The sequence below is a fragment of the Anopheles stephensi genome, chromosome 3, assembly GCF_013141755.1.
Source record: "Anopheles stephensi strain Indian chromosome 3, UCI_ANSTEP_V1.0, whole genome shotgun sequence".
NCBI lineage: Eukaryota > Metazoa > Arthropoda > Insecta > Diptera > Culicidae > Anopheles > Anopheles stephensi.
This window is the reverse complement of record NC_050203.1, coordinates 27015820-27032875: the sequence shown is the minus strand read 5'-3', so window position 1 is coordinate 27032875 and position 17056 is coordinate 27015820. Positions and strand designations below refer to the sequence as shown.

General features: G+C 41.7%; 3 protein-coding genes across 3 annotated transcripts; 1 reads left to right on the top strand and 2 right to left on the bottom strand.

The window, feature by feature from the left end:
• Positions 1-13487: 13487 nt before the first annotated feature.
• LOC118511501 (keratin, type II cytoskeletal 2 epidermal-like) lies at positions 13488-14022 on the bottom strand. The gene has a single exon (XM_036054671.1). The coding sequence runs from the start codon at positions 13960-13962 to the stop codon at positions 13573-13575; it is 390 nt and encodes a 129-aa protein (XP_035910564.1). The 5' UTR covers positions 13963-14022; the 3' UTR covers positions 13488-13572.
• Positions 14023-15353: 1331 nt separating this feature from the next.
• Positions 15354-15825, bottom strand: LOC118511502 (ATP-dependent RNA helicase A-like). Its single transcript, XM_036054672.1, has one exon. The coding sequence runs from the start codon at positions 15771-15773 to the stop codon at positions 15423-15425; it is 351 nt and encodes a 116-aa protein (XP_035910565.1). The 5' UTR covers positions 15774-15825; the 3' UTR covers positions 15354-15422.
• Positions 15826-16129: 304 nt separating this feature from the next.
• LOC118511500 lies at positions 16130-16857 on the top strand. The gene has a single exon (XM_036054669.1). It carries the CDS (start codon positions 16207-16209, stop codon positions 16768-16770), a length of 564 nt encoding a protein of 187 aa, XP_035910562.1. The 5' UTR covers positions 16130-16206; the 3' UTR covers positions 16771-16857.
• Positions 16858-17056: the final 199 nt, after the last annotated feature.

Sequence of the window (17056 nt, the reverse complement as noted above, 5' to 3'; positions counted from 1 at the left end):
CCTACCTGCTCGACATCCTTACTGATTGCCATGGATACACTACACACCGCCACATGCTAACTTGATACTGACCTAGCCATCATACTATCATCTGACAAACTATAACAGAGAGAGGGGTCTAAAAGATCCAAAGCCTCTATAAATACAAAAAATCGGCTTGATGACATTTGCTTCTCCAAACCGTGAGAGGACACCAAATATATGGGAAAGCGAACAAAATCTTCAGAAAACTATACAACAAATTCAAATATAATACACAAATAAATAATCTGTCCTCCCGTCTACTCTCTTCCGTCCCATGGTGCGGCTTGATAGATGTTTGCATATTGCTTTCTGTGAGAAGCAACAAATCGTCACAAGATGCTTCTCGGTTTTACACCAGAGGGGAAAAAATTTAATATCGCTTACTGTTTGTGTGATAAGCAGCATAAACTAGGGACAACAACCCACAACAGAACCAATCCGTGAAAATAGCCGTTTCGCGAAACATAAACCCAAACCACATGCCGTGCAGGAGAGAATTTTATTCCTTTGTTTTCACCCTCTCCTTGTCTTTTAATTTATTCTGTATCACTATGAAACCGTTTGATAGAAAGCTTTAGATTAGAATCCGTTGCTTAGCAACATTTAGCATGTTACGTTGATTGTGCCGTGCCGAGCTGGTCGAAATGCTAACAGCAACAAAAGCATTCAATTTACTCAAACACATTGGGCTTTGCTCGAGCGGTTCGCTTCGACACGAACAGTGAATAACACTCGCACCTTGCATTCTAGGTTCTAGGGATAGGCGATCGAATGATTGTTTTAGCGAAAACCCAAAGCAAAGAGGATGAGAATTTCACAATCCTGCAAAGCCACTCATCCATTTCCCACCTGTTGCTGTCGGTTGATCTAGAACAAGGGAACACGTTGTACAAGCTTTTCATAATGAATATTGAAACATTTGCGCTTCCCTACGGAACATTATGCGATGTAAATGGCGATGGGATGGTTTGCATGGCTGTTGTGATCACTTTCATTACAACCCTCTGTTCGCTTTGTTGCACCCATTTTTTTGTTAATAATGTGCGAAAGAAACGGTTAACAATTTCACCACGATAGCGCGATCCTGCACGCTATGTGGAGGTGTTTTTATTAGCTTCCTTGCCTTCTCGTCCAATTCTTTCTGTGGAAGCCGGTGAACCGATGGAATCAATCGATGCTCTCGATGCATTATACATGAGCAATAAAGCGATCACCGACGAAACTGCAGCCGAAATCAGGTCGTTTATGGCTGTGGTCAAAACGCTTTACTACACCAATAAATGGGTAGAGAAACATAAATTCGAAAGCCATGTGCCCGCAGTGTCGCCCTAATACCCGTTTTGACACCACTGCTCTAAATGCTACAAATTATGTCCGCTAAATCCGTCACAATTAGGAATGTGGTCTTAAAAGCGTATGTATTAGCAATCAACCGTAACGAATTATGCTGGCCAGTGGCGACGAACCACCTAGATGCTAGATGCCAGAATCCTTTCAGTGAGAACAATTCCACCCACCGAGACTTATGCTGCTCGTTCATTTACACCCAAGTGCGATGAGTCCCAAGTCCGTTAGATCTCGGAGCCTCCGAGATCGGTTCCGAGGGCCCACCCCGAAACAAACCTTCCCATTATCGATCACACACGCACGCCGAGCTCTATCAGTGATGGTACTCGACGGGCGCACATTTGTCAACGTAAACCTCGACGACCACCATCTCCCGTCGCCGACCATCATTAAGCCGATTACGAAGCCGATACTTACGAAAAGCCAATGACCCACTATCTGCACTGTCCGCGAAGAAGAGTGCCTACGGAAATACAGCTCTTCCTTCCCATAGGCGGCACGCCGGGAGGTCGCCATTGTCTGGGGGATTTTCCCAGTCCACCGAGAAAGTGCGGCCCGGTGTGGGCTTCCGCTTACGGCCGAGAACGAGTTGACCTCAAACTGTGACGGTTTACAATTTCCGGCTCCGGATAAGAGAACTTACCTGGTTAGGGTGTAAACTGTTGAAGCGATTTAAAAAGATCGTTTCATAACGTTTGATAGGGAAAAGCGGTTCAATGGAACTCGATTAGATGTGAAGAGGAAATGTGATTAACAGAAATAATGGAAAAATCTATTGAAAATACTTATTTTTAAGCTCTTTTAACGTATTACATGTGAGCGGGAAAAAATACAAATACTGTATAATCAAAAGACTTCAACACCCGATTAGATGACGAACGTGCCGTTGCAATAGATGTTTAAATCTATTCTTCGCATTCCCCTCTCTGGGACACATTCAACACAACTTAACGCGCTTGTGAAGGTTAATAAGATACATCCTCAGCACATAAGCAGTTCGTCAAACACCTCCAATTGTCAATCAACTGGCAGCGCTCCATTGGCCGTACGTAATCAGCGCTCCGTTACGACGCTTTGTGTTCCGTTCGCCTCGCAAATGTCCATCGAACCGCTGGCAGCCCGTCATCTTAACGGAAGCAACCAAACAAACACACGTCGTGATCACCCTTGCACTTGACCCTTCCGATTTTGGCTGCCCGCCGCGAACACTTTCTGCTGGAACGGCAAAATTGCAAACAAAACTACAGTTACGCAATCGCGGAAAAGGTCAGGGATTTTGCGCCACCGATTCGTTGCGTTTCATTTTTTGTGTGCTGGTGGTTGTCTATTGTGTTGCGAGGTAGTTAGTAGGTCCTCCCTCACCTGGACCTGGCCGACCGATCGATGAAGCTGTGCCACGGTCAATTTCCTTTACCGTTTTGGCTATCGCTTTGCGTCGATTTTCTTCGCCGTTCTTTTGGATGCACCTAATCGATGGAGGGTTTTTTTGCTTCACAAACAATTTCCTTCCCCCTATTGAGTGTATGTGTGTTGAGGTAACAGCCACTGAATTAAAAAAAAAACCCAGGGGATTAAAATGCTCTGCCCCTCTATCCATTCATTTCTCTCTAAGTTTGGAGCAGTATGACCGATGTGGAAAATTCGTTCATCAGCAACGGATTGAGTCTAGCACAAAAAAGGGACAGAAAAAAAATGTTGAAATGCGAAGAAAGGTCGGTTGTTTAATCGCAAATCGGCACCCAACATGATTCGGCTCTGTCAACACTGGATTGAAGAGGGATTGAACTAGCAAACAAACAAAACAAAAAAACTCCCCGATTCCACCGCGACCCGGATGTGGCCACTCAAGAGCAGAAGAAAGAGCGACTAAATTAATCAAACTCACCTCCAACTCAACTAGCACGGCACGTAAACGATTTTGACAGCCGGGACAAGAGTTGAACCAGATTCGAAATCAAGCAACCAGCAACCGAGCGGTTACCATTGGTGATGGGCGAATGGGTTGCAGCCGTCCATCATTGCAACGGACCGTCGCCGTCGTCGTCGGCGTATGTAAATCGCGTGTTTCCGAACCAAGAACGTTTTGCTAGATGTGACGCTGCTCTCGGGCGGGAAGTGATCGAGATTCCGCGGTGAGTAGGTCAAATTTTGTGGGTTAAATTTTGCTAATTAATCATCGATTTGTTACGGGAAGGTTTTTGGAGCGTGTGAGTGCGTGTCGCGGTGGGAACAGGTATTGGAATCGTTTTTGCTTTCGATTGTTCAGTGTCTTGAGAGTGTTTGAGGTTAGAATAATGAATAGGCATACATTAAAAGAGTTTTAGATTAGAATCTACAGGTAATACCAGATTGTTTGTCCTGACAAATCACCCTACTTCTTTTATTTACCCGTTTATAGATAATTCTAAGGAGCACCGGAACGTATTCAACAAATTTAGGATTTTCTTTAGCAAAAATGGATAATGAGTATTCCAAAGTCTGCAAAACGAAACTTATCTTAAAAACAGAACAAAATAACAGCAAAAAGAGGAACAAAAAGACAAACAGTAACAATGTTGCAGAAAGTCTGAAGCACGAAGATACTAATCAAACAGAACGACCACTCACCAAAGCAGAACAATCATTACGAAAAGCGAAACAGAAAATTTCATCCGAACACATTCTGCAACATGTACAAACCACTCACAAACAGCGCGTTGACAGGTTCAACCGCCATCTTGATCAACTCTCGGAGCACTTTGATGTGCCGAAAGTTTCGTGGACAAAATGATCCTCAACTTTCACGGAATCCTTTGTGTTTCTTGAAATGTATTTCTAGATTAAATACAATTAAGTAAAACATCAGATTGACAGTAGTAGCTCTTGGTGGATTCAGTCTAAGCACACAAAAAAGGCCGAACTGTGAAGAAAGTAAAGAAATCTCCCCGACAGGGACGGTTGATCTGTTCGGACATTTGGCGAGATTGCTGTCAAGTTCCGAAACATGATAGCGCGTCACCGAAAGCATGCAAAAAAGAACCCACAGCCAGGAAGTCTTCGGCTCGCTCGCAAAACCCCGCAACGTATGATTGAATGTCGGCGGGAGCCGAAATGATCCTGTCCGCTATCTTTCATCTGGTATGTTATGATCTGCTGTCTGCTAATGTAGTTCACGTCCGTTGGTGGGTTCTTTGTTTTAGCTTATCGCGCTGTTGATATTCAGCTTTTATCAAGTTCCTTTTAATCTCCAGTTTGAGTAGGGCAAAAAAATCCCATACTCACACACGATCCCTGAATGAAAGCGTTCCGATTACTTCCGTGCTCGATCTCGGGCTGATGACTGATCAATTAACGAGGTCACCAGCAGTGGCTAGCACCAGCCCGAGTGTAGTTTCCCTTCCGACACTTTACCCATTAGTTGACCTTCACCGATACGAAATGGGACAAAGCACAACATTGTGCCGATTTGGCATCCGCCCATATGTTTCCCTTTGGCCAGAATAATTATGCTGCTGTTTCGAGGGTAATTTGTAGCACCAACGCTCAGACACCTCGCACATCCTTCAAAGGCACATAATCAAAGGCTACCTACATCCGACGGTTAGCCAATGAAGAAAGGGACGCATCAAGTTCCCATCATCCATCGATTGTATTATTATTTGTACAACGGAAACAAGACACAGGGATCACATTACATGGCACACAGTAACGCGGTGCCGGCGCACCACGATCGTCCCCATTTTAAGTAAAGCCTGCTTGACCTCCTTCCCGCACATCATGATCGTTTCCCCCCCCCTACCCGGTTCGGGAGAGACACGTCTTCCTATCTCGGGTGAATTATCCTCCCCGCGATGATCGGGGATGATCGGGGTGTTGTTGTTGCTTTGTTGCACGATCGTTATTATCTCGCCCGGTTTTCCAACGTTAACCTGCTTTGTACTGCGGAAGATGTACGGGGCAGGTGTTTTACACATGCGACGAAAATAGACCGACACTGTTTGGGGTCGAAAATTGGTCTGCAACAAAGGTTGGGATTTATTGGTAAACTGTGGCGAAGGCAAAATTGTGGCGTTGGCAACTTCAATATCCCATACACGCCCCAATTGGTTCCGATCGTTGGCGTACGAGATAATCAAACTCCAGGGATGGGATGTTGTGACTGCCCAAAAAGTGTAGACTTTCAATACTACACCTACGTGCCGTCCAACTGCCAACTCGAACCTCAAGCAAACAATCCGTTTTGATCCGAACTTTTTGAGACATCGAATTTCTGGGAATCGTCTCTGGAGATCTTTTTGGCGAACTCATCTGCTTGCTTTAATACGACTTTGGAGTGACTACAACCATCATGTAAGCTAACAGCTGCACCTTGGAACATTATTGAAGTGGAGTAAGCTTTATCAGTAACGGACACACCCAAGAACCCGACACGGCAACATGATTGCACATACAATTTAAAGACCCATCTTCTCCAATCAACTTCAGAAACACGTTTCCCCCTTCGTCTTTCTTCCTTTCGCATCGAACTCTCCCAGAATAATCGAACTCGGCTTAATGAAACACTTCCTTATACGTCCGACTGCAAACAAGCGCAACGGACTTGCTTGCATAAAGAAGCGTAAATGAAGCGCAACACTAATTGCGCGCACACGATTCTTCTGCACAACTCCCTTTTGCGAGTATCTGCCCTGAGCCTGAGCATACTTTCTAAAGCCACGCGAAGGCGTGATGTAATTTTTCACCCAATTTCTCCATAATTTTTCATTGCACTTCTGCTTCGCACCTTCGCGACTCGCCGGAGCATTAACCTTGCAGATTCAGGGTCGGTACCGTGGCGGTGGTTGCACAATTTGCAATTTCGGTTCGTTCCGTATCAGTTAGAGCTGCTGATTGCGGGTATGCGGTGAGCTTGAACGCCCTCCTCAGCTGCAAGTTGATACAAATTGTTTCAAGTCGTTGGAATTAGCCTAAAGTTTGTAATGATTGTAATTAGACTGTTGGTTGGTACGTACTGGAATCGGTGGCTCGTTAGCCCGGCTTTGTGTGGTAAGTCCGGGTAATTTCATCTATTTTTCGGTCAGCTGATTAGGCGCCTGATAACAAGCATGCTTGTTTGGTTGTTTAATTCGTAGTAGTACAATGGTGATTATGATCGATTTTGGTGGTAGTGCTTATGCAATTGGTTTTTGTTCGTATGTCTTATCCACATACAGAGCTAACTGTACCTCTCATGTTCGACCTATAAATAAATGGTCAAATGACTTAGTAAAGAGAAGAAGATTAAGTAAGTGAGTAAGTAAGTTAAAATCTTCACTCAAGAGTATCTTCAGTACATTATGCTGACAGACTTCTCTAGGCAAAATTAAGGCACAAATCACCTGCCAGTAATCCAAGAACTGATCAAGGATGGACGACAACTGCAGAAACAATTAATAAATTTTTAAGCGAAGTAAAATCATCTAAGAGTTTCGCTAACATTTACTTTCTTTTATTTGAATATCCTGTTCTATACCCATGTTTTTTTATTTAATTTATTTTCTCAACTTTTTTTGTAAATTCATTCATTCATTTATTTCTTTTTCCATTAAACTTCGATTAAATTTAGTGTATTCTTGCAGTTTTATAGTCTTTTCTTATTTATGTATCAGGTCGAGCTTAGCGTCGATAATACATGCTTCTGCAATTTCTAGTTAATTACTTTTATTTATCCTTTATTCATGATTTTTTTCCATTTTCTATTCTTTCTTATCTTATATTTAATTTAAATGTTTCATTCAAGTTATTCTTTACTCTTGAGTTATGTTTTACTCGCAACTAATCAAACTCTGGCCGTTTTATATGAATGAAGAATGATAGAATTATCTATTTTTGATGTTGTTTTTACTGTTGTTTTCCATTAAGTTAAATTTTCTAGCCTTCATTTTATTCCTATCCTTTTTATCTTCTTCTTCTTCCTTGACACTATAACCTCGAGGGATCTCGGCCTGCCATTTCCGGCTTTCTGTGACTTTAATTTACCCGTAGCAAGGTTGTCAGCCCTACGTACGGGGGGGCGGTCTGGGTGGGATTTGAACACCGGTCCTGCCGTGTGAATGCTGACGCCTCGATCACCTGCAAGGCGGTCCTTCATTTATATGCCTCAAGTTTTTTTTTTACATGACTAAAAATTCGATTAATATACAATTCAAATAGTTTAGTGAAACGTTATGTGTAGATAATATTCAACAACTGCATATTGTTTTTGTATCTTGCACTTTTTTCATATATTCACATTTTTTTATAAATTATGTTTAGGATTCTTTCTACTGAATATTAGGATTTTTTGCAGTTTTATTTTCTAGCATGAAACAAAATTCACCTTTTAACTCAAGCTTCCCGTACCTCGTACAAACTAGTTGAACATTTAATCTACAACTTTCATAACCGTTTACTCTCCTCCGCAAACATAACCGTACACTAGCGCATTTCCTTCCGCGCAAAGCTCCGTTGGCTCATATCCGTATCTGTTCCCTAAAATCAGTTAGATTACATGATCTTTCTCAACCGCCCACCCCCCCTCTCCCACCTCAGGGCAACAATACATTTACACAAAGTGCATCAAACGTCGCTCACTTTATCCAATTCATTCCGCTATCAGATCTTCCCTCATAATAAATAAAAGAGCAAAAAAAAACAGCTCTACTCTAGAAGTAACAACTAAAATCAGTAGCGATGAAAATGAACAGAACAGAATGGACGAAAAAAAACCCACCTCAACGCAACGCTCGCCCACCGGGTAAATTATAGTGCTCCAGATGTAAATTACAACTCCCCCCCTCGGGAGCAGTGGCTCACTTCCTTAGACCGTGCTACCAAGTGCTACCGTTTCAAGTGGCTTCAGAACACCCAGCAAGACCGATCGCAGGCAAGCATCCACATGTGTAGTACTATCAACCTTTGCAGCAGTCTTGCCCGGCCTTACAAATTGGATTGCGATAGGCCCAACCAACTGGCGAGTGAAGATCGTTCTCGCAGAAATGTATGTTGCCTACTACAAATAAAACGGCCATTGACGTACGCTCCCATATTGAATCGGCGGTAGCAATAGATGTTAGGCGGTGTGGCTTAACGGCTCCTAATAATGTGTGTACAGCACCTTCGTTTTTTTGCGCATGCATACATTATGCAACGTTTGAGTTCCCTTTTTCAGTCCACATCCCTTTTCCGCACATGCACCCACGGTTACTGTACTATGCTTTGTACAGATATCACTGGGGTTTCACCTTACTAACCAATAGCTTCGGGCGAACGGTTTTATCAATGGATGGATGGATGGTGGAAACGTATTTTGCATCATAAATTTCGCTTTTCGTTTCAGTTTTGTAATTTAATTCTCTTTCTTTTTTTTGTTTTACCGTTGTGATGTTATGTTGTGTTATGCCAATTGTAGTGAGTTCGCTCTGAAGCAGTTTCGTTCTATTTCCCTTTTTATTCTTGATGCGAAATGATGCTTAACGAAGCAAAACGATCCTATTGTTTCGCATTCTCAATTCACACATCACACGATTGATCTATTTATGATTATTGTTTGATTTGTTTTGTTTTCTATGTCTTTGTTTTAATTTGCAACTTTGTGAGATTCGGTTTATGCGTAAAAATGTGATAGTATTTATGTTTTACATCAGTGCAGTTTCCTTATTTCTATTTTTTCCTTTACTTTAAAATTGATATTTTAGTTATGTTCGATTTTTTAATTTTTTTTTCCAATTTCCAAATCACAGGGCTCATTATCCTGCTACCGTGTATGTCAAGTTGAGGAAAATAGAAATTAACAAGCGTAGGTTTTAATGACTGACAGACCTTTAATGATTTGCAGAGCCAAAACAAATGTTTGAATGAATGTTTGAAAACTATAAACTACTATCTATTAAACAAATCCATTAGATATGTCACTTCTTTCTGTGTTTTATCCTTGTTTTTGTTCTTAAAACCGTTTAATTTTACAACATTTTTGTTTGGGTTTTCATGTTCATCTTATCCTTTCAGCTTGTGAGAAGCTTGTGTGTGTGCCTTTTTAGTATGACTTTTTGGTTTCCTGGTTCTTTCATCCTTTAGCATTTATATTCTTTTACCTTTGGTAAACTTTTCTCAATTTGATTTTTAATTTGATTTGAAACACATTTTTCACATTATTACAATGTACGTAAACAATTATTCAAACTTAAGTGTTTTTGATAAGTTTTTTAAGACTTTTTTTTTCTATTCTTGCATGGTCTTGATATCCTCGTGAGCTAAACTTATTTATTTATTGTTGAGAATGACGACTCAATGCCATATTTTAAGTATGTCTTGTGTTGATATCGTACAAAAATGCCAAGATAATGCATACAAATATCATAAGCTAGACTTGGTGTTACATACAATTGCTTTTCTTCCTGTTGTTTCATTGTTTTGTTATGAACCAAACAGTGTATAAAATCTTGCATGCTTTTGAGCTGCTTTTAAATAAGTTCTTTGTGGCTTTTTTATATTCTATTACAATTCTATTACATTTCTGACTTTCTGTGACCTGATTTTATCCGTCAACTTACTGGCCTAATGAATGAAATCGCGCGCGACTTCAATCATCCCGACCTGCATCAAAATGCTGTACTGTTCGCTGGTGCGTTCCGTTAAGGAATATGCTGCTGTGGAATGGTGGCCATCGGCTGCTTGCTCTTTGACGCGCCTTGAGTCCGTACAACGCAAATTCGCCCGGTTTGCGGTACGATCCTGGAATGTGCCGCTGGATTATGTCGGTGCACTATTTGAAGTAGCAATGCGCGCAGACTGTTTGCCGCCGGACTACTTGACAATCAGAAAGACTAGCTGGTGCTTCTTTTTCGGCCAAGATTGTTCCAAGCTGGAAATCTATACAACGAATTGGGGCGCCGTACCCACTTTGGCTCCGGTGATCCATTTATTTTAATACGCTGTGATTTTAATGCCATTTCGAACTGTTATACCGGTTGACAGTCAATTCCACTTTGATGGCCAGAAAGCCAGCATCAAAACCTCACGCCTAAAATCCGAAACTCCCCAAAAACAACTCCACCAAACAACACCCTGTGCAGCGCATTATAAGAATATCAATATGCTAACCAGGATGTGAAATAAGGTTACACGGTCGAACTCGAGTCGCCGAGCGAGGTGTGCAGCATAATCGCCAAAAAGCAAGCGACAAATCCATTCATCAATCGGACACTTTTTCATGTCACCACAGTTTTTTGGTGCGCGTACGTCAGCGATTGGGTCCCGGTGGCACTACTGCGCCTGGGCTAACCCCCCCCCCCCCCCCACCCCCCACTCCTCAGAAGATGATGCTTGAGTGTTATGCTGGCTGTGGCGCTTCGTTTCGAGCTCGCGTCATTATGTAAGGGTACCGTTGATAACCAGAAACTAATTGTCGATGACACACGACACCCGAGGGCGTGCCGTTTTTAACACGATTAATCCTTTTCATATTGATTCGGGGTACCGATGGGCTTTCGATGGGCTAGACCACGTATGCAGCTGCCGGCGATTTTTGTGTTCCCCACCGTGGCTCGTTTTGGTCATTAACGAAAATGTTAATAATTCAACGTACGCCACGGGTGCATTATTGTGCCATCTTTGCGGCTCTACTTAATGGGCATATCGATTCTTATTCAGCACTGTCAGCTGCAAACCATAGCAAAACGCTAATCGCAAATACGCGATCGACAGGGCCGGTGTGGTAATCGATTGACGCAACCGCCTTTGTTTTGGTCAATTTTTTTACAGGGAAGCAGCAATGCATAAAGCTATTGTTTGCATTTTCTCTTACGCAAAATGGTTTCCAAAAAAATTAACACGGAAATCAATATCTGATAAGCCATTGATACTACTTCGATCTTATGCAATTCCGAACGACGATGATCGACATAGCAGGCAGCTCCGACAAAACCGTCCAAATTTCCACATTTACAGTTCGACGTGATTAGCTCTAAATTAAATCAGTGGCGAGATATATTTTAAATTTGTTTTCATTATCATTTCCATGCCACACACACACACTCTCTCTCCCTCTTGCTGGCTCTCGTCAGAACAACCTAACGGGTCGAGCGAGGAGGTTGTAATTGGATAATAAATAAATTGGGCTCGTGGCGCACGCGAAAACAGCAAATCTACTGACGGCCAGGGTGGAATTTCATTCTTGCCATAGAATCCACGTATCAATCAACGTAACGGCAGTGGGACCGGAATCGAAATGAAATGGAAAATGGAAGCCTATATTTTGCATTCTTGCAGCCCCAAGCTGGCAAACGCGGCTTGATATCATTCTAAGCACCCGCCCATCCCGAGACACGATCGATCGGTGCAGACGAGAATTATTTCCGTTTTATTATTTAATTAAATGTGAGGCATGCTTTCTAAACGCTTACCAGGCAATTTTCGCGGTTTCGTTGGTCTACCTTTTTTTTTTGCTGGAGTGAAATTTTGTGCGAAATTGCCGGCAAATTTTGAATCGTAAATTGTTGGGCAGGAAATGGAAACTTTTTTTTTGTTGGTTGTTTAATGCCGATAATGCTGATGTTTTTGGAGCATTCAAAGCGCCTGTAATGTGGTCGAGGGGTAGGTGAAGATGGAGAGAGATGGAAAGAAAGTTGTACGATAAGATAGATGTTGAAAGCTTTCAGCATGCATAATCGCAATTTTGACCTTTGGAAGATGATCGATAAATTGTAAAATAAATTGCATAAGCGCAATTAAGACTTTAGGAAGATAATAGATCTGTCGGGCGGTGCGTTGATAGAGGCGACAACGGTGCCGGGCTTCATACGTGGGTACAATTCTCAGCCGGATGTTTCGCCCGTAGCGAGGACTGACCATCCAACTACGTGGTATCATGAAGTCTAGTAAGCCAGAAATGGTAGGCACTACCTAAGAGGACGTTAGGCCAAAGAAGAAGAAGAAGAAGATCTGTCGGGAAAGTCAAAAATTATTCGCAATGTCAATGTACGTTAGTTAATGATCGGTCAATAAAAATGTATAGCCCTTTGTTATAACATTTATGCATTCTGCTACTTAAAAAAAATCAAGATATAATTCAATCGAGTTCTTTTGGCATAATTTTATAACTTAACTAGTATCATAAGTCGAGGCAAGTCGAACTATCCTGCTAAGGGTAGTCAAGCCATGGAAAGCCGGAAATGGCAGGCCAACACTTCTCGAGGTTGTTCGACCGGAGAATGAGGAGCAAAACCAAATGTCCAACCTAAAATGTTATGAGTTTTCAATGATGCAAATTTATTATGCCTAGCTATAAAGATTTATAAATATTTCTATTTTTGATTGAAATTTGCAACTCAATCTATTGTAAAGAATTGTTGAATGTTTTAAATATTCTATTTACGAGCCTACATAAAAATGCTTAAAAGCTTTTGGAATTCCAGTTTAGTTTGGTGACGAATTACTTTTTTTTCGGACAATACGGCATCGGACCGTCATATTTAATAAATAAATACAATTTTTTTCTTCATTATCATGGCAGAAAATAAATAATCAAAAGATACCAAATATTAAATAATCAAACAGATACCAAATATTTCAACTCATTTGCGCCTTTGAAACATGACGCCTGAAAGTATGCTTCTTCGGTGGCACTACAACCTCGAAAGGTCTCGGCCTGCCATTTCTGGCCTTCTGTGACTTAATTTTACCCGTAGAAAAATAGTCAGCCTTTCGTACGGGGAGGCGGTCCGAATGCGATTTGAACCCCGGTATGAAGACCGGCGCTGTTGTCGCATCGGCCACCGGACCAACGGACCACCCCTGAAAGTATGCAATCACTATTTATTTTCAAACTTTAACATGCTACTGAGAGGCTCAACTTAATTTTGATGGATTTGGGGCTGAATTAATTGACGAATTTCTCAAATTTCTGAACCTTTATCTCATGTAAAACAATTTAATATTCATTTGACAACTATGTCTGTGATACCTTTTACGATTTTCTTCTGCGTAGCAAAATCTACAGTCGTTACATTCAGAACATTACTTTAGATTTTTCCCCTTGTCGCTCAACAAAGGATACAAATTTAAGTTAAATTGTTAAGGTGTAAATATACTGTAGAAAAAGAAAAATTTACACCACCGTGTACCGCTTGAACCAGTGATTTTTTTTTTTTTAATTTATTTGTTTTTTACGTTGTTTTCTCTATTTTTTAACCGTTTTCGTTTACTTTATGTAAAGAACGGAAAGTTACCACCTTGTTGATTGTTTCCTCCCTGCTGTCCATTACCAGGGATAAAAGGAAAACCACCACCATTTTGTGGGCCGCCTCCGAAGCTAGGAAAGCCTCCCTGTCCTTGTCCGTTTCCGTTTCCGTTTTGTCCAAAGAATGGTATTCCGGATGGTTGTGCGAATTGTTGTCCGTTACCAAAGCCGGGGAAGCTGGGCAGTTGATTGAAACCGAACCTGGGCACATTGGCAGAATTATTCGATGGTCCAGAATGGTTGTAACTAGGTCCAGTGCCATTGTTGAATGATCCACCACCGGAGTGATGATGCGGTGGACGAGCAAACACCATCGTCAACCCAATGATGGAAAGAACCGTCACGATAAGCTTCATGTTTCTTGTTGCAGGTTGTTCGCACAATGTGAAATGTTACTGAATGATGATGCTATCTAATAGAGGCACTTCATTTATACACAACAAGATGAGCCCTAAAAACGTCACACACACACACAGAAGTGCACGAATGCACATTCTTATGCAGCGTTCCATTTGGTTCAATATTGGACTATGATGAAATGCATCAATGAAACAGTTCACAAATGCTCACTGCTGACAAATGAATGCTAAAATTGTGCAATTAATAATTAACCTTGCGACACCGTACAAGGGCAGACAACTATTTTCCAGTTCAAATAGAATTCTATTTCGTGTTCAATTCTTTTGTAATATGTTGCCTTACTTAGCCTTATTTCAACAAAAAACATAATCGACTTCTCAATTTATCCAATGATAGGATCGTTCTCTTAAACTCTTCAACTATATTACAAAGAGAAAAAAAACATTAAATTCGTTAAAAACAGTCATCATAGACCAAGTTTTACAATTTTTTTAAAGTAAGTGGTCTTATTTTATTGACCGCAACTGTATCCCTCTTGGTTTCTGACGAAAGAACAGCTCATCAGTCTTATAAAAATTCTCTCTCTCTCTCTCTCTATCTCTCTCTCTCTCTCTATCTCTCTCTCTCTATCGCTCGTCTTGACCTCTACCTCTAAGGCTATTTATTAGGAACGGCCCAGATGGGATACAAACCCCGGTCCTGCCGTGTGTAGGCCGACGCCGCTGTCGATGATGGCCCTTACAGATGTTCTTGAGTCAAATATGGGCAAAAATAATTTAATAGTCAATCCCACCTAATTTACGAGTGCCTAAATTCATCTCGAGCCTCTTTTCATACTGGTTTTGGTAGGGTTGCAACGATAGAAGAATGACGCTAGAACGTTTATGTGGCGTCGGTTCGAATCTCGACTAGATCGTCTATGTGATCAGTACAACTTGACTACCCGAATAAGGATTCAATAATACCAGTTGTAAAGCTTTGAACAGTAGTTGAATGTGTTATACAAATTGCCTACCTTTAGGAGTTTTTCTTTGTACACTTAACTTGAGTCCAAATTTAAGAGAAGGATAGTGAGAACCTTTGTTAATAATTATTTGAAATGTTGCAATGTGAATACTCATATAAAAATAATATTCCATTAACGATCTTCTTCTGTCTGGGCTGGCGTACCCCATTATTTAAATGGTTTTTATTGCGAAAATTGCATAAATTTAGGCGCAATTTGAAAAAGCTTGATTTTTTTCAATTTCTTGAAGACTTTAGAATTTTGGAATTTGATTACCTTACGACTCCTTTAAAACACGAGACGACACGATTAATACTTATCAGAAAGTTAAAAAAAAAGAATCCTTTGAAAATCGAGAATCGAATTAATCATATAATCATCATCATGAAACAAATTGTTCTGCTACTAAATAGATTTTATTCTTGTTTTCTTCTTCCCTTTCAATTCACATTAACCGAAAAATGGGAAACCACCACCACCACCACCCTGTCCATTGCCAAAGAAACCTCCGCCCAATCCCGGAAAGATGGACGAAATGCTATCGGTAAAGTTGGCCCACGATGACGGTAGGTTAAACGGCGGCAATCCAAATCCACCCGACGGTTGTGTTAGGTTCGGTAGGAAACGGCCAAAATCGGGGAAGGGCACAGTACCGTTGCTATCGCCCGAGAAGTTGAAGCTTTGTCCCGTTCCATTGATGTTATAACCACCGCCGCCACCGTAATGGAAGCTGGCCGGTATCGCAACGACAGCAACGATCGCCACGCTTAGGACGGATACGAGCGGTAGAATGCACTTCATGCTTATCGTCTTTACCTTGGGAGTGGTCTAATATCAAGGCCGGTGGACCGAGTTTATATAGTCCGACAAGATATTCAGACATGGTTCCCCGAACTGCATACGTTAATGGAAGTTGTTTGTTGCAGTTGCTCCAGTTGTGTCAATATTTCGATAGATAATGCGGATGAAGGTAGAATTCGTTCTAACATCAATCAAACTTTGCTTTCCAAGTCCTCCTTGACGTCTTTCAAATAATTGTGACCTCACAAGTTCTCTTGCCAATGCCATAAGTTAAGATCAAGTAAAATATTTGTTCAGCTGTTACCTTCGCTAGTACTTCCGCCTATATTTCTTAACGATTATCAATATTTTAAAGATTGCTTTATAAGGCGCATCCTGTTGGTCAGAAATCAACAGTTCTCTTCTAGGAGTTCTCTGCTCGAAAAGACAAGCGATGAAGGTATCGATCATATTCCTAGCTGCCGCACTCGTTGCGGTAGCATCCGCCGCTACCTCCCCAGCATTACATCCGGCTCAAAGGGACAGTGACTCCAGCAGTAGCAGTGGCTCTTCCGAGAGTGCTCAAACGGCTGAACATCAATCGGGAGAAGCTTCCGGTTCGGAGGAAGGTGACGCCGGCATTCAACCGATCAGTATCTTTGGACCACGGCGCCCATGGTGGACTGGTCCAAGGATTCTCCCATTCCATCCACCGTGGCATCCACGCCCTCCGTTCGGTGGACATGGCCGTCCACCATTCGGTGGACCTGGCCGTCCCTGGTGGTGGAGACCTCCGTTCGTACCCCGACCGACCACTAGCTCCCCGGCTCCGGAGGGAACTTCCGTGGCTAGTCCAACTACTTCGGATGCTGCAACGACCACACAGGAGGTAACTACTACCGAGGAGGCTACCACTACCGAGGAAGCAACGACTACGGAGTCTGATTCTACCACCGAGGAGGCAACCACCACCGAGGAGGCAACCACTACCGAGGAGTCCACGACTACTGATGGTTAAAGCTTCTTCAATGAAAAATTTAACGCAACGCCGATTTCCCTACCGAAATTATTCAATAAAAACTTATCATGTTCTGCAATGAAGCAATTATCGTGTGATTTATGAATTATTGTAAAACAATTTTCAACAATTTTTTTTCAAGTTTCATGGTAATCCCATCCCGTCAGTAAACTCGTGACCCGTCAAACTTTTTCCTGTCTCATTTATCATATTTTTAATAAACATTTTTAGCAATTTTTTTTAGATAAAACCTATTTAAAATAACCTTTGCTCTAATACTCTCATT